General features: G+C 39.7%; 1 protein-coding gene across 1 annotated transcript in view; it reads right to left on the bottom strand.

Moving 5' to 3' along the window:
- Positions 1–21026, bottom strand: part of myo10l3 (myosin X, like 3) — a 101108-nt gene that overhangs the window by 22905 nt on the left and 57177 nt on the right. The window contains exons 6-22 of the mRNA XM_041262821.1: positions 20796–20920; positions 20323–20336; positions 20006–20090; positions 19040–19143; positions 18594–18723; positions 18000–18118; positions 13784–13930; positions 13288–13388; positions 12488–12554; positions 11944–12036; positions 11223–11291; positions 9716–9798; positions 8832–8940; positions 8111–8191; positions 5352–5476; positions 4242–4356; positions 747–853 (exon numbers count right to left, since the gene is read on the bottom strand). Of these exons, the coding sequence (XP_041118755.1) occupies positions 747–853; positions 4242–4356; positions 5352–5476; positions 8111–8191; positions 8832–8940; positions 9716–9798; positions 11223–11291; positions 11944–12036; positions 12488–12554; positions 13288–13388; positions 13784–13930; positions 18000–18118; positions 18594–18723; positions 19040–19143; positions 20006–20090; positions 20323–20336; positions 20796–20920 (1674 nt within the window). The remainder of the gene's footprint in view (positions 1–746; positions 854–4241; positions 4357–5351; positions 5477–8110; positions 8192–8831; positions 8941–9715; positions 9799–11222; positions 11292–11943; positions 12037–12487; positions 12555–13287; positions 13389–13783; positions 13931–17999; positions 18119–18593; positions 18724–19039; positions 19144–20005; positions 20091–20322; positions 20337–20795; positions 20921–21026) is intronic.

Genomic DNA, 21026 nt, shown 5'->3' with positions numbered 1-21026 from the left:
ACATGCGCAACGATCTTTTAAATCAATGTAAAGCACTGTTATTAATTGACACATTAAATTTCAAATTAAACCCTCAAGTCAATAATGGATTAAAGCTGCAGTTTATTTAACAATGATGCTGCTTTTTTATTAAACTTGAGGGGTTTGTTTGGTTTCAGAAAAGCAGAGACTTTGTTTCCAGTTTGTTTTAATCCCCCCCATCCCTGCCAAAAAAGTTAATTTTTAGCTGCAGGGGACACAACATTCATACTAAAACACTAAGCCTCACACTCCGACTATCTAAAGTAAACACAAAATATTAAACCCGGACCTTATTTAATAAATAGTCAAACATTACTAAATCCACACATACTCTAAAGAGAGATCCCTCTAATGCTGGGGATATATATATATATATATATATATATATATATATATATATATATATATATATATTATATATATATATATTTCCCCCATGCTGAATTGTCTGCCTATGAAGACCATTGTTACATGCTCTTATACTCATCAATCCAAAACAATTACATTATAAAATATCTTAGTCTGGTAGACATTGAAAGAGATACTTCTCTAAAAAAAGGTGGTTTTACTGGATTTGAAAATGTAACCCACGGTATTGGTCAAGAAAACCACAGCGGAGAACAAATTAAAAAAAGGCAAATGCCTCAGTCGCTGCATAGCAGCAGGGTGACAGCTTCCCTCTAAGCTGTTTGTCCCATTATTCCCATCGATATACAGACACTGACCTTGCCACATAGCTCAGGACATGGGCTCGGATCACCATGCCAGCCTTCCTCCGCGCCTCCTCGCGATCCTTCTCCAGCCTCTGCTCCAGCGCTTCCTTCAGGAACACCTGCAAGAGGGGCGGCACTGGCACGTTACACTCCAGGATGGGGCTGGCAAAAGGTTAGAGTGTAAACTTTTCTGAAAGGGCAAGGTGCTATTCCACCAAACTGTGCAGAAAGAATACCCTGCTTTCACTAGAGCTGCTACTGCTTTGCATTGTATTTCACTTGGGCTGTGTGGACAGATTCCTGTTCAGTGCTGTTCTCTGCTGTACTGACGCTCACAGGGAAGGGAGAATGAGAGAGAGACTAAGGGGAAAAAAAAAAGTTAGTGGCTTTGGTCCTAAACAGGCCACGCCTCTCTTGGCACTTAAAAGGAGAGAGAGCGAGAGAGAGAGAGAGTTGGTGACACATGCTTTTCTACAGTACTTAACACTTTCCTAGTCAGCTGTAATAATATCATATTCTGTCCCTTACAGAGCCCCTGGCAGTGATGTTGTACAGTACTTCTTTGACAATGTAACAGCAACATGGTTAGCTCTTCCTGACCCTGGGGCACCTGACTGTGTCCCTACACTGCAACAGTGCCAAACAGGTCTCCTTCAGCAGAATGTTAACTCATTTAGAGCTTTAAATTGGAGTTCTAACTGGAAAGGCACAAGGGAATAAAGCACATGGGGGTGTCCAATGAGCACACATGGAAAAGAGGCCTGCTCAATTGGTGCTGTACCTTCAGAGAGCTGGTTACTCTGCTATTACGGGCTGGCTTTTGGCCAGTGGGCTCCAGCAAATGTTACTGCAAATCAGTGAACCCAGCTGCACCACTGCCAAAATAAAATTCGGAAGTTTCTGCATTCACATCCTTCCCACATCCCACACAATCCTGAACACTAATTCTGGGAACATGTTTCCTCTCAACACAATCAGCAGATATAATTACACACAGATTGTTTCAACAAAGGAAACAGCCCCCCAACCCCCCACAATGCTCACACAGGCAGAAATCTGAGAAACAATAAAGCAACCACGTCACTGCTGGTTACTTACAGGAAATACGGCTTTCTGTATACTTCAGAATTTTGAATAATAATAAAAAACAGTGGCAACAACAACAACAGTAATAACAACAGATCTAACGGTATCATGAAGACGTAGTGACCACTTCTACACACACCAATGTGCTTGTGACAGGTAAAGACAGACAGACAGAAAGACACACACACATCTTAAAAGCTCCTATACCAACTCTCAAAAACACTGTGCCTCTCTAGTGGAAGGTAAATAGAGGAAACACTATAAAAGGATCATATACTGTAGTTATTCCACGAATGAGGACAGCGTGAAGGGATTGAGTGTTTCGAGCTCTCCTCATGAGAACAGTAGCTACAGTACTCTGAATGTTCATGATATATTCTGTTTATCTAACAAGGATAATTATGTAAAAGTATGTCTAAAACAGTCATGCAATTGCAATGGTTTTATAGTTTCAGTTTTCGGTTTTGCAGTTTTAAATGAGACAACGATTACAGCAAACATGCATTTTCATTTTAAAACATGATGTCTGGTACAACACTGGGTAAAGGAAATCTCTGTTTACAAGCCTTGCATTCAGGTGTGTTTGCACATCGTTGATTATTTTCTTTCAATGCTTTCTTTCGTGTCACTAACCAACCAGCAAGCTGTGCAGCCAGCAACATGCTTCAACCACAGCCCTCGAGGTAAAATGACCCAGGAAGTGTAGCAGACTTCTAGAACATAAGACAAACAAACTAAAAACTCCCTTAAACCTTGTGTAGTAGTAGATATACATTTTTTTCACATTTCTTTCAAATATGCAAATTTTAGACCTACAGAGCAGGACAGGTATGTTTCAGGGAATTGTTTTGTCAGCTACAACCCATTGAGCCCAGCTTGAAGACCATCTGAATGTGTCAAGAGATACTGAAAGGGTTAAGAACGTGCAAGCGACCTTGGGTGCATTAACAGGAGTGACACACTGAAAACAACTGGGAGCAGTGCAGGGAGGCAGGCCAGCCCCTGACCTCGCAGCAGAACAATGGAGCTCTTTTACTGCAGAACAATCAGTGAGGCATGTCCAAGTCAGCCTAACTGTGTGTGTGTGTGTGTGAGAGAGAGAGAGAGAGAGAGAGAGAGAGAGAGAGAGAGAGAGAGAGAGAAAAAATTAAATGATACACTTGATACAGGCCTTTAAAAGAATTACCTGGCCTTTTAGTGTCAGAGAAAATAGAGACACTGTTGCACACAGCCCAGCACAACACACTTTTAACTCCTTCCCTCCTGAATGTATGCAAGCTGTTATCTGTTGCACATGAAACTGATGACTGCTGCAGGCTTAAGCTCTTAATGTACTTGAAGTAAAGATGTAGCACAGCCATAGCTACAACTTGCTTGTTAATAATGTTCAATACTTTTTTTTTTCCATAGCTTCTATCTAGATATACGGTTATACTGTTATGAGGGAGCGAAGCAGGTGTCCCATGTTGTAAATGTGTGTGTGTGTGTGTGTGTGTTTTTCCCTTGGTTGAATGTATTTGTTCATATATATACATACACACACACACCCAAACATACATACGATCAAGAAAAAAGTGTGTTGAAAGAGAAAAATCATCAAATAAACCCCCATCCTCCCAAAAAACTGTTTATTATTTGCTGCCAGGGTGGAAGATCCATGAATGAATAACAACCACATAAGTCTCTGGAGTCTTTAATTACCTCAATGGAGTATAATTAGGCTCATTAATATATTTAGTCTGAAGTCTCTAAACTTTTACTGGAAAATACAAACAGTTTCAGGGCACTGAGGTCAGGGTTGCAGTCAGGGATGGGGGGTGGTGAAAGAATTCTAGATGATCCATTTGGAGCTCATATTCTCATCCTAGAGACTTAGAAAGCTCCAACAAGTTAGTCGTCATAGGTCACCTTCTGGAATTTTAGTACAATAACAGCATAAAAACTGAAGATAATTCTCTACTCCCATACAGTAGTATAATGTAGGTTTAGCCTTTTTGCAGTTTTGAGTAGACTACAAACCTGCATTACTTTTGCATATATACAGTAAGAGATTATAATATAACTTACTGTACTGCAGATAGATAAATAGATACATTTTTCTAATGAATGGAGAGGTCGTAAACAAAAACTACTTTCAAAACAATTGAAGAAGTCAGTTACACAATCAGATTCTTTGTCCTGCAGTCTTTCAATGAAGGTTTAGAAAGTAACACATTCTGAATAATAGTATACTGATGCAGCCCTACACACATTTGACATAAACAAATAGGTTCTAATCAGATTACAACACATGCACAAAAAAAAAAAAAAAAAACATTCAGTACTGTAGCGTATGTACATCAGTCACATAATAAATCCTTTGTAAAGCTCTGAAGTACTTGGGTAGCAGTGCAGAGAGCAGTACAGTAAGAGAGCTGGTACCTTTGTCTTCCCAAGCTGCCATTCTGTTTTGGTGCAGTCATAGGATTTCAGCAGTACAGTGCATTTCCCCTTGTCATCCCCTGGGGTGCCTTTTTCCTTCAGTAACATCTTGTACCTGACAGAAACAAAGACTGCTTCAATACACAGGTTGGTATTTTGTTTTCATGAATTATGTATTTTCAGCCATAACCCAAATAAGACTGTGGGCCAACTTAAGTAAAAATAACAAACAACTGTAGCAGTGATGGACACAATGAGTGGCAAGCATTGCACTGTTGTAAACTGAATGCATAGTAAGATTTGAATACATTTTATAAATATTAACATTACCACACAATTCATTAAGAAAACACAGCAGCAGTCATCTAAACCATGAGAGAAGCCAAGCATATTTTGATGAAAGCTGTAAAATCTGTATTGGTAAGAGATGGGACTTCATACAGTACTTCCTTGCAACCTTTGCATTTATTGCTCTGTAACTATGTAACTAAATTGTTTCAATTATTAAACTTTTTAAAAATACAAACTGGTCAAAATTGGCAAAAAAAATTTAATATTGCAGATAAACATCTCAAAGTAAGAATATGGTTTAGTTTGGGGTAAGGGTATAGTTTAATTAAGATATAATGTAAAATTTAAAATGAAATGGCATTATTATTATTATTATTATTATTATTATTATTATTATTATTATTATTATATGGCCTTGGCATTATAAGCAATACCTCATTCAAGTTCAGTGCAGCATTGCTCCAGATTACACAAGAGGTCAACAATTGTTCATTATACATTAGGGACCAACAGCAAGAAGACTTCCGTCATAATTATGAAAACATCCAAATGTAATTTAATAATAACTGAATTAGTATTATAAAAGGTCTCACTGTGAAATGACCTTAAAATCAGTTAATCAATTGTGGAGAGTAGAAGATTGTTATTATATGCACCATCATAGCAGATTAATAAGCGAAGCTGAAATGTGATTATAATGGAGGGTTTTCCACCTACATGACACACCACAGAGAGAGTTTGTGTTTCTATTAAAACTGTGCCTCACTTTATACGTTTACTTCTAAACATCAAGGTTTGCTGAAGCCTCTCTTTGTTTACCTTGTGTAAAAGTCTTGGAATTGCCTCCGAACAGGAAACCCAGCACGCCGAATTTTCACTGTTTCCAGCATCCCCGAGTATCGCAGCTGATTTAGAACTACTTCCGGGTCAAATATATTGGGAGTCTGTTAAACAAACAATGTTTACAACACATTCCAAGACTGCCAGATTGGAGCCAAATCCTGTAAGCATTTTTCAAGCCTAAATACCAGTTTTACATAAGTTTCACCCGCTCTTCCAAACAGCTTTGAAGGCATATTTCCTTGTGCTGAAATAACGGACAAACAAACCTACTCTGCAGTTAGCCTCCCCAATCTCTGTTAATACCTCAGTGTATTTCTTTCATTGATGAGAGAAAAGGTTCTACAGATGTGCCGCCTCATCCTAGTAAAGACCCAATTTGTGTGGAAATATTTCAGTAATCCCTGGCACAGAACAGTATACAGTCTCTATAAATATGTACATATGCTTATTCCCCCAGATCCTTCTCTTTTGACTCCCGGAGTCCTTTAATCTCACTACAAAGCTTTGTTTTGCCCTTGTGTTGCCAGCTTGTCTCTACTGCGGTTTTCCAAAGAAATATCCCCTCTTGTGCTATTTTAAGTAGCTCAGAAGGCACTTGGCCACATTCAGTCAGTGGTGCATAAAAAGTATCCAAGTGGGGGTTACTGCAAGGAAACTAAGATAATAAATAATCCACTTCTAAAAAAAGTGTGGTCCGTGACAAATGCTAGTTACCTCAAAAGGTGAAAGTAAGTTGTTTCAAACATTTCCTTACTATTTTGTGTTTACAATCATTCCAGCTGGTTCTGGGTTATGTTGCTCCAATTGTAAAGTTATTATTTTTCTCTAAATCCGCCTTTACCTGGCTTTGATCTAGCCTGGAGAATCACAATTATTGTTTTGGTCCAGGCATTTAGGATTCTCCAGACAAGCTGAAAGCCAGATAAAGGCAGATTTAGAGAATGATGATAACATCAGAAAATAAAAAGGAAAATTAATAAAATAAATAAAAAATACATTGAAAGCTGCCCACTCAGCAAGGTGATTGCATTCTATAACTGCTTGTGGACTGTGGTGCATTGTTCAAGACACTTTTTGAAGGGTGTAGTGGGGTTACAACACACCGTTCCACAGAAACGTTTAATTGAGAACCTTGACTTCAGCAATATTGAGCAGACATGTTTGTTTGTTTTGAGTAAAGGTGTTGCTTTTTTGTGTGACATCTTGGCAAACATTTTGCATTTCTCAAACTAAATATCCTTGGCATTCAACCATTTTTAACAAAGTTGTCTGTGTCTAGAACAAAACAACCACCAGAAATCATCAAATCCTGCTTAACATCACTTCTGTTAATACCTCTTTTTGTTGTCAGCACATTGAAATTCCCCAGACAGAACATAGTGGAGGTCAAAAGAGACAAGCATCTGATCATATCACTTTGGTTACCGTCATTCTTTAATAAACGCTGGCAAAACTGCAAAAGTAACCTTGTTTCTTTAAATCATAAGCCATTTATTTTTCATTTGATGCCCTGTGGACCACAAACCCATTGGGTTGTTAGGGGTCAAAGCCGAGCTGGGCTGGACAACTGCAGTTGGGCTGGGCGGCCGTGTCTGAGCTATGACCTTTTACCCTTTTGTAGCTGCTTTTTATTGGAGGAATGTGCTGGAGGCCAATCTCTACTGTGCTGTGTTGGGAAAATACAAAGGGACCCCTTTCACAGACATGGCAGTGCCTGGAACACACTGTACTCATTAGAATTGCATTAGTTCTCATAAAAAGACATGAACTTTTAACATATAATTGGGATGTTTTGGCAATGGGACTGAGACTATTTCCTAAAAATGTATTCTCTTTACACACATGATAAAAAAATTATAAACACCTGCCAGAACACTGTCAATAGGATGTAGGGAAACCACATACACCATTTCAACGTGATGCACCTGCAAGGTATGTTAAATTGTTCTAGAGTGGTATGTGACCATGACTCCCACCTTCATTTCAGGTACTGGTGGAAATCTCCAAACTTCTCCATCTGCACCACTTTTGAGAAGCAAAAGTATTTATATTTTATATTTCTTTGCATCCAGTTTAATGGATATTGAATTTGATGGTCCAATGCATTTGTGATAAGAAGTGCCTATGTTGCTGATTCAATGACGTATGTCTTCACTTTTTTTTTGTTTTGTTTTTTTTCACTCAGCCCTGGCACTAGTCCTAAACTGATTTGACTGGGCTCCTGCTGATCAAAACTGCATTAGCAAGTCGGTGTTGATATAAAAACACCCAAGTGCTTGACTCGCCCCTATAGACAGGCAGCCTGCTTCTCCAGCCAGTTTCGATCAGCAACGAACAGGAACCAGTTAAAATAGTGGCCCCCAAACATTACTCCCAACAGGTGCATGGATTCTTTCTAGGGTAAATGCACTGTTATCTAAACAGGGGGTTCTTCAATAGACACTGTTTAAACTATACACCAGGAGAAGAGTTCTGGTGCACTTTGCATGGCAAATGTCTGCCTAATACATTTACCTGACAGGAGTTTATTTTATTTTGTTTATAAAATAACAACAAAGAATTGCAAATATACACTTTCAATAGAAATTCTCTTTGTAGTAAAGAAAATGTGCAGAAAGGTGGTGTGTGAATACATTTGTGCACTCATGTCATTGTAGTTTTTAATATATATATAAGAAAGAAAAGTCTAATCTTATAAACAGTTCAGACACTATCTTGCAATTTTAGTTCCCTACCTTCTGCATGTTGGGTTTGATGCAGCGTACAAAGAATGGGTTGGAGGTGCTCAGAGTGGCCATGAGAGAATGCAGCGAGTCCTGAATAAAAACAGAACAAGCAAAAAACAAAAGAGCATCAGGCCGTCTGACATCATCAATCATACACAGTGTTCATTCAGATTATTACATTACAAGGCCCTATTCACAAAGCATTCAAGCCAGTTAATCAAGCCAGAGGAAAACGTCTTTCAATAGTTGATCAGCTTTTTGAATAGGGCTATCATGTCACACACTATCTATCCAGTACCTGGCATATGTAAGCATGGTTTGTCTTTAGCAATGTACAGAGGCTCAGCCACACCAGGGATTTTGTGGATTTTTAGGCGTATACACACAATAGCGGTTTTCAAACATTTTCACAAAAAAACAAACTTATTTTTATAGGAATGCTATACCACAGTCCAGGGAACTACTGTAGGAATTCGGAAACTTGGAGGATTCCCTCATAACTACTACCAGAGTCATAAACCGAAATGTGGGATTCGGATTCATAAAAATGGGTAATGGATTTCAGCTACGCAGCCCTTTTTCTCACTCTGTGCTAACATCTGAAAGAAACTCTCCTTGTGAGGTCTGGTGAACCTGAGCTGTAACAAAAGCAGAGCGCTCCAAAAGCAAAGCCAGGCTCTATTATGCCAGGTCAGCGCAGAGGTAAGCACTGTGGATATCCACGCCTCACCCTGAATTGAGAGCTGACAGTGGGTTTGCGTCTGGCTGTGCCCATCTTCAGGGTCTCCTCATTGTTCCTACTGGCCACTCGCTCAAACAGGTCATAGATGAAGTCCAACCTAGGAATAAAAAAGGAAGGGTTAATGATATTTTAATAAGTACCCTTTTACATTGTCTTAGTTTACTGTAAATATATACAAGTCCATCTCTCTGATGTGCAACAAATGTTTAAGACACCACACTGCATCTTGCTCAAAAGTTATTTTGATCGGAAACACCCCTATTCTAAGAAAGTGTGTATGTATTTATGGAGTTTGTAAAACTGCAACTAAAATGTATTTGGGCTGGATCAAAACACCTTATAAACCGACATGTATAATTGTTTTTACAACAATAACGTTCTTTAGTATTTATTATCAACCACATTGAGTGCATCAGTCAGTTAGTTTTTCCTATGGTATAGCATTATGAGAGAACAGGGCTTATAATTGTTTCACTATGTTGCTGGTTTAATGTAAAGTTTTAGGCAACTGTTGAATCAACTAGCTGCAAGTTAAAAATCAAGCAATTTTCCCTAAGTTGCATCATCACTGGCAACTAACAGGCATCAGCCAATCATGACCCCACTTTAAATCAGGTGACTTCTTGATGAGGCACTGGAAATAACAAAACAAGATGGGTACTGACAAGAGGCCGCAGTAGCTTAATGGGCTCCAAAAAACACATTTTAAAAAATGTCTTACGCAAAGACATTTTTTTGGTTGCCAATAGCCTTTTATTTTATTAATGCCCCCTCTGCAGACTGGAACACTTGACTACCTCTGCAATCTAGATGTTAATGTCTGCTGCCAGGGATATCATAACATAAAACAATGTTGTCCTAATAATCCTCACCTGCTGTCTTTTACCATGTTTAAGATATCATCTCTAAACGTGTCCCTGTTCTTTTCCAAAATCCCTCTGGCGTCATAGAGAACCTGGCAAGAAGACATTGAATGCACACCAATTAACAGCAGTTATCAGGTTACAGACTGCACTCTTTCACTCACAGAATTGTTCCCCTTTAAAAGTTATTACAGCAAGTATAATGTTATGGCACTTGGTGAATTGAAAACAATACATTTCTGCATTTTTTAAAAAATTTTGATCAAGTTTTTCAAAATGTGTATTTCAAGCAAATGTTGGGCCAAAAAATAATTTTTTCACAACCTTGATCAGCCTGCAGCGGCAAACAATTACTGTAACTGACAACATGGGCTATTCCTGCTGAAGTGAACCAAATTCCTCCGTTTGTGGTTGATGAAACCTAAAGGGAAGGTGTCGCGTGCATGCAAAAAAAAGAGTTTTGTAACTCCACCACGTTCCACATGGCGAGAATGACCTATGACCTCTTTTTTTCCAAGTGCCAGATGACCAATACAAAAACTTTTTGATCATTTTGAAACTTGTTCCACGGGCTTTCCAAAAGACAAATGATGAATGGATTAAGGTTGGGTAACCCGCGCTGGTTCACCTCAGCTGGAATTACCCATATCTTCAGTTTTATATTACATACTTACACTGCATTAAGAACATGGTGGTTAATTGTGGACAATCAGAATCCTTTTGCAAGAAAATCATTTTAAGTAAGTAAGCTGGATCAACCCTCAAAATTGACTATGGGGACACTGTATGCTAGCAGCACGTGAAGGGCACCCCCACAAAGTGGGTTTTTGGAATAATGAAATGTGCAGGTTCAGTTCTTACTTCAACACCACCCACCATTGTGACCTTTCTGAGAGATTCTTTCCTGCCTCTCATTGTGCAACAGACGCCAGTATCACTGGCCAGCAATGCCATACAATTGTGCACAGTCTGGAATTTGGCTTGGATCCCAGCTATGTAAGCTTACCGTTTACAGAGAGAACGCATCCCAGCACAGTACAAGACCTTTCTACTTACGCTGTGCTGTCGGGACCCCAACTACACACTGAAGCCAGCTGCACTGCTTGCTATCAGTAACTGAGAAAGCTGGCCTCAGGGTTCTATGCCTGCTTGCATTAAAAGGTGTGGTTTTAATTAAACACCGCAGCAGCTGTGTAAGCCAACAGAGAATTACATCCTGTAAAACTCTCTTGAACTCAACCTGTTTTATTTGTTTATTATCTGTTGCAAGAAATACTGGATTGCCAAAAAAAGACACTTGACACCTTCCATCTTGATCATCTTTATTATAGGTGTGGCAAATTAACTGATCAATCAAAAAAAAGGTATGGCCGAATAGGTGGCGGCCAACATGAACGACTGTAGTGTGACTGATCTTCAGTGCCTTTAAGCACATATATGAAGGCAGTGAATATGTTAGTGAAGGTAATAAAGGGTAGGGTTTTTAATAAACTTAGCAAGTAAATGGTAAAGTTACCTCTCCAGCATAGTGCTTGATCCCAAACTGGTGATCCACCACTCTGGGCTTCACATAATAATGGTTGGTCTGCAGAAACAAAAAGGCAGTTCGATTCCCAGGATATGCAATAAGGATTCTTGTAATGTAAAGCTATACTCATCTAGATTTCACTGCTTTTACACTTACGCTGTTACAGATTATGGGGTCCGTTCAACCTATCTAAATGCATAGATATTTAGTTAAAATAGAGCCATTCCTGGTCTTGCACATGGTTTAAAAAACAAATACCATAAACTGTAATTCACAGTCTGATATTTTCATAACACTGGTAAACATGGATAATGCATACCCCTAAATCATCCTAGTGACTTAATTTAAGCAACCCTAGAAAGGGTTCTTTACCCCTTCTTCTAGTCTGTGGATATATAGCCCTAACCCTTTAAAACACTGTAGCCGTAGCAATCTGGCTCTGATCTGCTTTAAAATGAGCATATTTGTGCTGCCTTATAACGAGGGGGGGCAATGTAGTAAGGTGGCCAACATGCCCAGTTACCAAAATCCTGAAGATGTGACTTTTGGTTCCACTGCACAGCAAAGCCTGTTATACTAGCCCATTAGCCAAAGAATCGCAGATGCTACATTTCAAAGTGTCTGCTTTGTGAGCTCGAAGGGCTGGGATTGATCAAGTCCCTTCCCCATCACTAATCCAAGAGCTGTGCTGGGGAACAGGGATACTCACGGCATGACGGCTGTGGAGTTTCTCCAGCAAAGTGTGGTCTGTTCCCTTTGGGAATCTGCTTTCTTCATTTATCAGGGCCAGCAAGCCTAATTTCTACAGAGACAGAGAAGGAGGAAGAGGGAGAGGGAGAGGGGTCAGCTAACAGTCTACAGCAGACTGATTGCAAAGAAAGACTCTTTCCTTTTCTTCGCCCCTGTAGAGCCACAAGGTTAATTCCCATTATAAATAAATAAATATCACTAGCCACTCAGGTATATATGGAGACATCCAAATTCAGATGGAAGTATTTTAAGCCAACTGAAATAAAGGAAAGAGCCACTTCATTACACAGGACTATTGTTTGAACTGAGCTCTGCCATTGGTCTGCACATTCTGGCAATTCTTTGATTCCAGTAAACTTGGGCATAGGACATAATGTCAGGGTTGATATACATGCTTCTGAGACCTATCTAAAAGCCTGGAAACATCACGATGTCAAAGGCCTTTTCTTCTACAGTGAGGTGTAAAGAACTACTTCTAGTGTAAAGTAGATGCTTCGTCATACCTTTTCAATGAGATCTAGGCATTCTGCATTATCCATCCAGTCAATGGCTTCCCAGTGGATTCCTTCCCTGCAATAGATAGAGATCAGGGTATTCATTAAGACAATAAATAGACAAGTATTGATGATAAAATCGGTATCTGAACAAAATGGAGAATTACACAGGACACAGGCAGACGGTAGGTTGATGTGTTTGAGTTAAGCAAATTCTTGCTGCCAATATGCTGACATTTCTCAAAACTGTGCCTGGGCGCCACAAGTACAAGGTGTCTCCTCAGCTCTAGTATTTAATACAACTGGAACCCCCTTGTGGGCATGGGGACAAGCTTCCTTGCATTCTATGACTGACTCTCCTCTCACAATGGCTTTGACACAGTGAGTAAACGTATAGGGGGAAAGCCACAATATTGGGATTTTCACTGTTCACGTGATTAAATGGGCTGTGACCTAACAGAAAACCCTTGAGGGGTCGCACAATAAAAAACACAAAAGAACAGCGTCTTCAAATAAAATGTCAAAAACACCTCCCTATTAAACTGAAAATATACTTTGGGCAGATAAAAAAAATATTAACAAATTACTGTACGGGTTTGTTTGTATCCAAATTTAGACTCACAAATTGACCCTGCAAAATGTGTTTTTTGTTGTAATCTGACAATGGGTACCAACCACCCCCTCCCAATAACTTGTAAATATAATCTGATGTAATGTTCACGGCCATTGCTACATAAACAAGCCAGTATTTAGTATACCTACTTATACTGGCAAGTTTCAAATGACTTTGTGAGCCCTGCCACCCTTACCTGTTATACTCTAGCTGCTCCAGAGAAAAAATGTGTTTGTTGAAATACTCCTGCAGCTTCTCGTTGGCGTAGTTGATGTTGAACTGCTCAAAGCGATTCACCTGGGAAGACAGACGTATAGACACATTCTACGTAAGAAAAACAGACACTTAAATTTCACTGATGGTATTATGATGGCGCACGATCTCAGTTGCCCATAAAATGCATAAATAATTCTGGCTCAGAGAAGTAATTGTCCGTGGAAGATTTATAGAGCGAGCGTAAACTTTAAACTCTCTGTAGAAACAGTTAAAGAAGCAGCAGTTTCAAATGTCATTTAACTTTTTTTTTCACTTCCCTTCCCTTGTAGTCATTCTGATCTACCTGAGCTTGCTTTGAGCACTAGGCTGTACCCCGCCCCCAGCCAAGTCTAGTCAGACAGCTAACGCCATGTCTTTAATAAACTGAAGCATGACTTAGAAGAGTGCAGGCTAGGAGGAACAGGCGTGGCAGTTACCTGGAAGTTCTCAAAGCCGAAGATGTCGAGGATCCCCACTGATTTGAAGTTGTCCTTGCCTTTGATCTTGGTGTTGATCTTCATGATGATCCAGGAGAAGCACTGGGAGTACAGCGCCATGGCCATAGAGTCCCGCGAGTCAACCGCCTACAAGAGAGTGTCAAGTGTGAGTCTGGCTCTGCTAAGCGCCGAAACCTTTCAAACTACATGCTCTTCTATAAACACTTTACCATAATGAGTACTCTAGCAAGGACTAACGAGAACTATTACATGCGTCCTCTATAAAGAGTGGCAGTTTTACAGACTGGAGGCTGTCCGTATCTTTTAAAATATTCCATTTGCAACAGGAAGTGCTACAGGAACCTCACTGCAATCCCCTGTAGAAATGTTATTTAAGTGAATCAATTGTTAATAACTGGCATGAAGGCTCTGAACTGTTAGATGGGATAGTTGGTCATTATTCGCCAGTTAAAGACAGGCCCAAATTTATAAAGAGGAAAAACCGACCACAAAAAGCCATGTAATGTGTATGTTTAGTACAGCCGCACTCAGTGTCAAAACAACAACCTATTTTATAAGAATAATTAGTTAAAGCAGGCAATTCCACAGTCAACCAATTTAAATACCCCTCACCGAAATTAGTGGTGGAGAATTACACACCTCTCACAATAAATAGCGGGTTTGGGTTGACCCTGCGTGTGTAGGCTACACATTCCAAAAGAAAATGAGTGGCACACAAAGACCTCAGCCTGGTACTAGCCATGACGAGGATGCTCAGAAGCGAAAACTGAAATGTATCAATATGGAATTGGAGATTTTAGTACAAGCAGTACTTGTAACACACGAAGATGTGTTACAAGCTCGAAATCCTTCACCAGGACAAATGAATAAAATATGAAATGTGCAGTGGCTTCTTAATAAACAAATGTACCACTTCAGAGTTTGTAACTTATGCATTATGATGCATCATCCAGTTACTGTGCTTCGCATATTAGTTCAACTTCTTATTTCATATGGAATAATTCCAGGCATATAGACTTTTCAAACTTCAGAAACAATAAGTTTTATTTACTTACATCCATGGCAGTCAAACGGGTGGATAATCCTTCCATTATTGTACAGCAATATGTTCAGCAACAAAACAGCTACATACGAACAGTCTTCAGTTTAACTACGACTTATGCAGTTACAACTCTCCTATTTCTTATGTCTGTATTTCTTACTCTATTTATGATTCTGTATGGTACATATAGTCGGAAAAACTGTACTTGGCCTGCGTTTATTTCCAACTTGAATTTAACAATACTGCCTAAACCAGTACTGTTAAATACCAAATGCTATGTTACAAAAAATACACTCTCTAGGGATTACTAAAATAACGGTAGAGGATGAGCCCTCATTGTATATGAGACTTTCTTTTGTGCGCCTCAGAATATTGTTCCATCTTTTCTTAATCTCCTCCACATTCTTATAATAATGCCTACACTCTAAGAAGCAAAGGCTCTCATTAGAACCTTGCTTTGCCACTGTGGGGAGACCTTTTTAGGTGCTTCTAAGAACCTTTTTTTACATGGATTCTATATTCTCTATTTGCAGACTTTCTGTTTTGACATGTAAGCTATGAAACACGTATTGAAAACTGGAATTTGCAAAATGATACGGCATTGGTATTAGAAACCGTAATTTACAACCTGACTTGATCAGAAGTGTTAAAATATGAGCTCTTCGCAAAATGTTATTAAATGATTCTTTGTCCCTGAAAACTATGTCATCTCCTTGCTCCAGACAAGTCTCCCACATCACCTTGCCATCATATAGTCTACTGTCTGACAGCAGCAAATTAATGCCTGCTTTTCATAGTTCTTAAAATAATCACGCAAATACAAGGCCCGCAATTACCAGCAGCTTTAATAAATTAGACGGAATATTTAATAGACCTCATTTGCAAAATCCCCTCCCAATTTTAGCAGCTTCGTTCAGAAACGCCCCAGAATTACATATGCATCAAGGGCTAAAGTGCACAGAGACACTGTCCCTGCAAATCACATATTAATTGTGTGTTTATGCCACTGCGTGTGTTTTATAAATCCTATCCAAGAATTCAGAACCTTCAGCGCCCTTTTTATGGTCGTAAAACATGCACAATTCTTTTATAAAATCTGGGCCTGAGAGGGTTAAAAGATTGTCACTTTTAAAACAAATGTATAATGTGACACATCAGCTTACACAGAACAGCAAAAAGAGCGTGATTTTGAGTCATTTACACTTTCTATATAAAAAGGCTAAACACAATAGGTATACTTTTCTTTCACTTAAACATATATGGCTACCCCCCCCATTCCATTCCATTTACAATTATAAACAAAATAAAATGACAATTGTTGCCTCAGGGTACAGCAATAATGTAATGTTCTACCTTGGGTGTGACTTGGATGAACCACGGGTGAGCCTGGATAACCAGCCCCTCCCAATCCAATCACCTCATGTTTACACAGCACACTCGGCAGAGCTATTCAAATGACTGGGAGAGCCTCCCAGTCCCTGCATTGTGTATCGATACTGTACACCCCAGACACTGCCTCCCAGTCCCTGCATTGTGTATCGATACTGTACACCCCAGACACTGCCTCCCAGTCCCTGCATTGTGTATCGATACTGTACACCCCAGACACTACCTCCCAGTCCCTGCATTGTGTATCGATACTGTACACCCCAGACACTGCCTCCCAGTCCCTGCATTGTGTATCGATACTGTACACCCCAGACACTGACTCCCAGTCCCTGCATTGTGTATTGTTACTGAACACCCCAGACACTGCAGCCCAGAGCCTCCCAGTCCCTGCATTGTGTATCATTACTGTACACCCCAGACACTGCAGCCCAGCAACAATAAAAGAAAATCAAAAGAGAAGCCTTTTAGCATTGGTGAAGCAAGAGAGAATTAATTCTGGGAGGTTTGTGTTTCAAATTGTGTTTCAAATAGCCTTTTATTGTGATGAAGAAACCATCTGTGTCTCGAACGCTGAAAAGGGCCCTCTTAATTCATCAGTTTTTCTCATTTTGAAAAGCGCCCACTTGTCACAGCCTCAGCATTGTAGGGCATTCAATTGAATAATGGAGTCATTCTGACTCATTTCAGAATGCATTAAGAACAAGGACTGTGTTAATGATATACTGTAGTCTATTACAATTACTGAAAGGGTGGGCGACCATATTATTTATTTTTTAGTTTAGTCTTTCTTTTACATAGGAACATAGACTGGTGTGAAAGCATCAATTTCAGGACCCCAAATGTATTGACTTCACATGCCAGTCTCATGCATACACATCATACTTTGTTTGAAATGTCTAAATCCCATTTAGGGACGAAGTGTTAAACTGGTGCAATTGCCATGGAAACCATTAAGCTATGGTACTAAAAAAATAAGACATCTGGGCCAATTTGTTCTTTTAACTAATAAAACAAAAGTTACTGCACCAATGTTCTTACTGTTCATTAGTAAAAATAAAATAAAATAAAAAAGCACCTTTCTGTTCTGATTTTGAACCTAAAAGAGCAATGCTAGGATTTATTACAAATTAACCTACAGTATCAGGGTTTTTGTTTTCTGATGGTTGTAGTTTGCCACTAATCAGACTGTCTGATGAGTCAAAACAGACTCTTCCTTTATGAATAATGGTAGAACACTACTCCCTCTAGTGGCGACAGCTGGAATATCTGACTGTCCAAAAAAAAAAAAAAATGTAATTCTTAAATGCCTACAGCACAAACTGTAAGTTGTATGCTGAATTAATACAAATTGTTTAAACTTTGCCAAACATCTTTCCCAAGATGGTGTGAAAGACAGGAACATTTATAACAGATGTGTAGAGCAACTCTACAGTGTTGTACCTCAGCTGAGCTCTCAAGAGTGATGACATATAACAAAAATAAAGATTTACACTGAATAATGATAACGGGGGCGGCATTAAAAATGCTCTAAACTGAAAAGTTATTTTAAAACGGTTTAATTATTTGCAAACATAGTACCCTGGCACTACAATGTAGTCAGGCATAGTGCCAGCTTCCCTTCACAGCTCTGTGATTGCATCTCAGTCCTGATCTGAACTCCCCTCTCCAACAGAAAGGGGAATTGTGGCAAATGATGTGGAGTAATGTCAAGTGGGTGCTAGGCTGAGCTCCCCAGGGTTATTTCAGTGGGTAATATCCCATTACCTGCTCAATGGTGAGGGGGGAGCAGATCACCTCCCCACGCAGAATCATGGATCTCTGAGTCAGCACCTCCGACAACTGGAAAGAGTCCAGCCCCAGCAGCTCACTCACATTGCTGAGCACTGCATACACAGAGAGAGAGAGAGAGAGAGAGAGAGAGAGAGAGAGAGAGAGAAATGATAACCTTCAACTGGGAGGAGAATGGGTCAGTTGGTGCAGCCAGAATCCAGACACATGCAATGTGCCGTTTTTCAGAAAGCCATTTGTTTAAATAGTTTTGCAGGGATTACCCCTTTGAGAGGATGCCATCATGTTTACAGTGCTTTCCTGGGAGCCAATAAAGGGTCAGAAGATCTGTGTTTGTAAACTTTGTACAGTATATGTTTTCAGGTCAAGGACACAAATAGAGAATAGCTTACTTCATTATTTCATAGGAATGGTATGACTCCATATATATACTTTTTTATAGTTAATTTATGATGTGTGAGAATCTCAAACTCATTTACACTGTTGAGAGGTAATAACTGAAAAGTGTGAGCCTGGTAAACTACAGATGCCCGTATTTGCTGACCGTAAGATCAGACCAGACCTCCTTACCTGCTTTGGTGGTGATCTGCGCCCCTCCGGCTGTCATGAACTCTATGTTACCCATCTGTAGGACCCCCGAGAGCAGCTTGAAGACGTCTCGAATCTCCTCCTCGCTGAACTCCATCACCTTCAGCGCAGCCTGCCAGAGGAACCACAGAGCAGAGTGAAGGGGCAACCTCAAAACAGCAGACCAGTAAACTAGCATTGGGCATTCCCATATAACTGTGTCAACACAATGAACTGTTCCAAACAGATTGCTTCTGCACTAGACAGCCATTTTAAACGTGCTGCCGGTTGCTTCTGTGAATCTCTGTCGTGATCACTGATTGAAGGTAATGAAAGCCACCGCTGCAGGACCACAGAACAGCATGCTCTTAGAGAATGTAGAGAAGTGAGATCCTGGCTGGGGAAATACTTCTTGCAGCTGCGCATAGGAAGGCATAGGGCTGGCTCACCATGACATTGTTGAATAGCTGTGTGTCATCCAAGCTCTTGTCATTCACACACCCCGACTGGCTCAAGTAGTAGTAAGATTCTGGGTCAGACAGGAAATACAACTCTGGAAAGGGAATAGCGGGGGCAAATGAAAAGGGGATTGTACAGGCATCGTCAGTCCTGACAGTTATGAGAACCACTGCAATGTTTTTTTATTATTAAGAAATAATATTACGAGGACATTTTTATTCACCTGTGCTGTAATTTTTTACCCAGTCAGAGCATTACAGAGCACACTGTGATTTAGATTAGCAAAAGGTTTCTGTGATTGTGTATAACATATGTAAAAAAAAAAAAAACACCCTAAAATATACACCAGATATGAAAAATATAAACCTTACTACAGTACTCCTAGTGCTGTAAAATTCAGTACAGACAACATCAACTGTTCTATGCATTTTACACTATACCACTGACAATCCAATAGGGTTGACACCAAGGCATCACTTTAAAAGGAGTGAGGACTAATGCATTTATAATTCATTCTTATTTCCTAATGGCTTAGTCAGAATTATCACTGCCCCCACAACCCCTCCCTTTTATTCTGCAGAGAATATCCACTTGTTTGTTTTTTTTTTTTTTTTTTTTATTCAGGATATGTAAATATTTCAAATACAACAACACTACAGATCAACTGCTGCATCCTGGTACTTTTGCTGTAGGTCGCATGGTCTGCTTACAGCTAGAGTTTGAATTGCAACACATGCAGCGGTAACTTTTCATCTTTTTCATGGAATTTATAATATATTCCAAATTTAAGTGTAAAATATACAAGCAAAGAACCAAAAGGATCTTCACCAGAAGAAAAGCGGAGCCAGTGATAACGCTGCATGTGTTAACATCAGGTAAAAAAAAAAAAACCTTGGCTAGTCTCCTGTAAGCTCCCCAGTTCCTAGCAGTCCCCAGCGCTGCAGTGTGCCGCTCACCTTTCTGTTCCTGGCTGGACCCAGCCAGTACTGCATAGAAGATGTGATAGTTCCGTTCACCAGGATTCTGTCGCACCACCCGGTTCTGAAATTCAAACCAAGCGGTTAACAGCGCTTTGCGTTGCTTGTATTCACTGTTTGGACTTTATCCAATTCGGTTATATTTGTACAGGATAGTGTCCATGGTCATAATTTTACACGCACAGAACATACCCACCATAAGAGAACTGAAAGATTTGTATACTTAATATGCAAGGGAAATATCTGCTGTTCAGCCAAATGGAGTATGGAGTATGGAGCAGGAGAAGCAAGTTTACCTTTTCAAGTAGATCTGTAATAAAAAGGTTAAGGAATCGCGGTAAACAAAGATCTATGCAGAAACAACACTATAGAATGATACAGAACACACACACAAGCAAAATCCCTAGAAGCATTGAATACCTTTTTCTTCTTTCTTAAAACAAAGCAGAACGTTTACAGACTACATTCTGCAAACTAATATAGGGGTTTATAGGAAACAAGTTACAGGAACATGTTTCCTAGAAATGTAAAGATAACCAGAATTTGTCCAGCTTTTCTATTAGTCACAATGAACCACGGGCCTAGTGTGGCCCGGGTCTATGAAACCCAGAAAGACTTGTACTTAACACTAGGGCCGAGTGGCTGGGTTTGAGGTACAGTCACGTTGAAACAGACAAAACAATCTGCAGCCACTGCCACTGTCCATCACCTTTCAGGAGCTCTGGTAATCAATACAAACACTCGGGGCTGGTAACAATGGAAAGGATACAGTCGAAGATGCAGCCTCCTTGGATGTTTCCGTTCTGAGAGAAGTGCAGCTGGATGAACTTTCCGAAGCGGCTCGAGTTGTTGTTGTACACAGTTTTGGCATTCCCGAAAGCCTCCATTATGGGACTAGAGAGGAAATAAAGGATTTTAAAAGAATTACTTTGTTAGCTTGGTTTATGCAACAGCTCCCACCTGTGTACTTAAGAAATTGGAACTACTTTATTACTTAGAA

This window comes from Polyodon spathula, chromosome 11, assembly GCF_017654505.1.
Source record: "Polyodon spathula isolate WHYD16114869_AA chromosome 11, ASM1765450v1, whole genome shotgun sequence".
NCBI classification, from domain to species: domain Eukaryota; kingdom Metazoa; phylum Chordata; class Actinopteri; order Acipenseriformes; family Polyodontidae; genus Polyodon; species Polyodon spathula.
The sequence above is the reverse complement of the archived record's forward strand: the minus strand, read 5'-3'. Positions and strand labels throughout refer to the sequence as shown.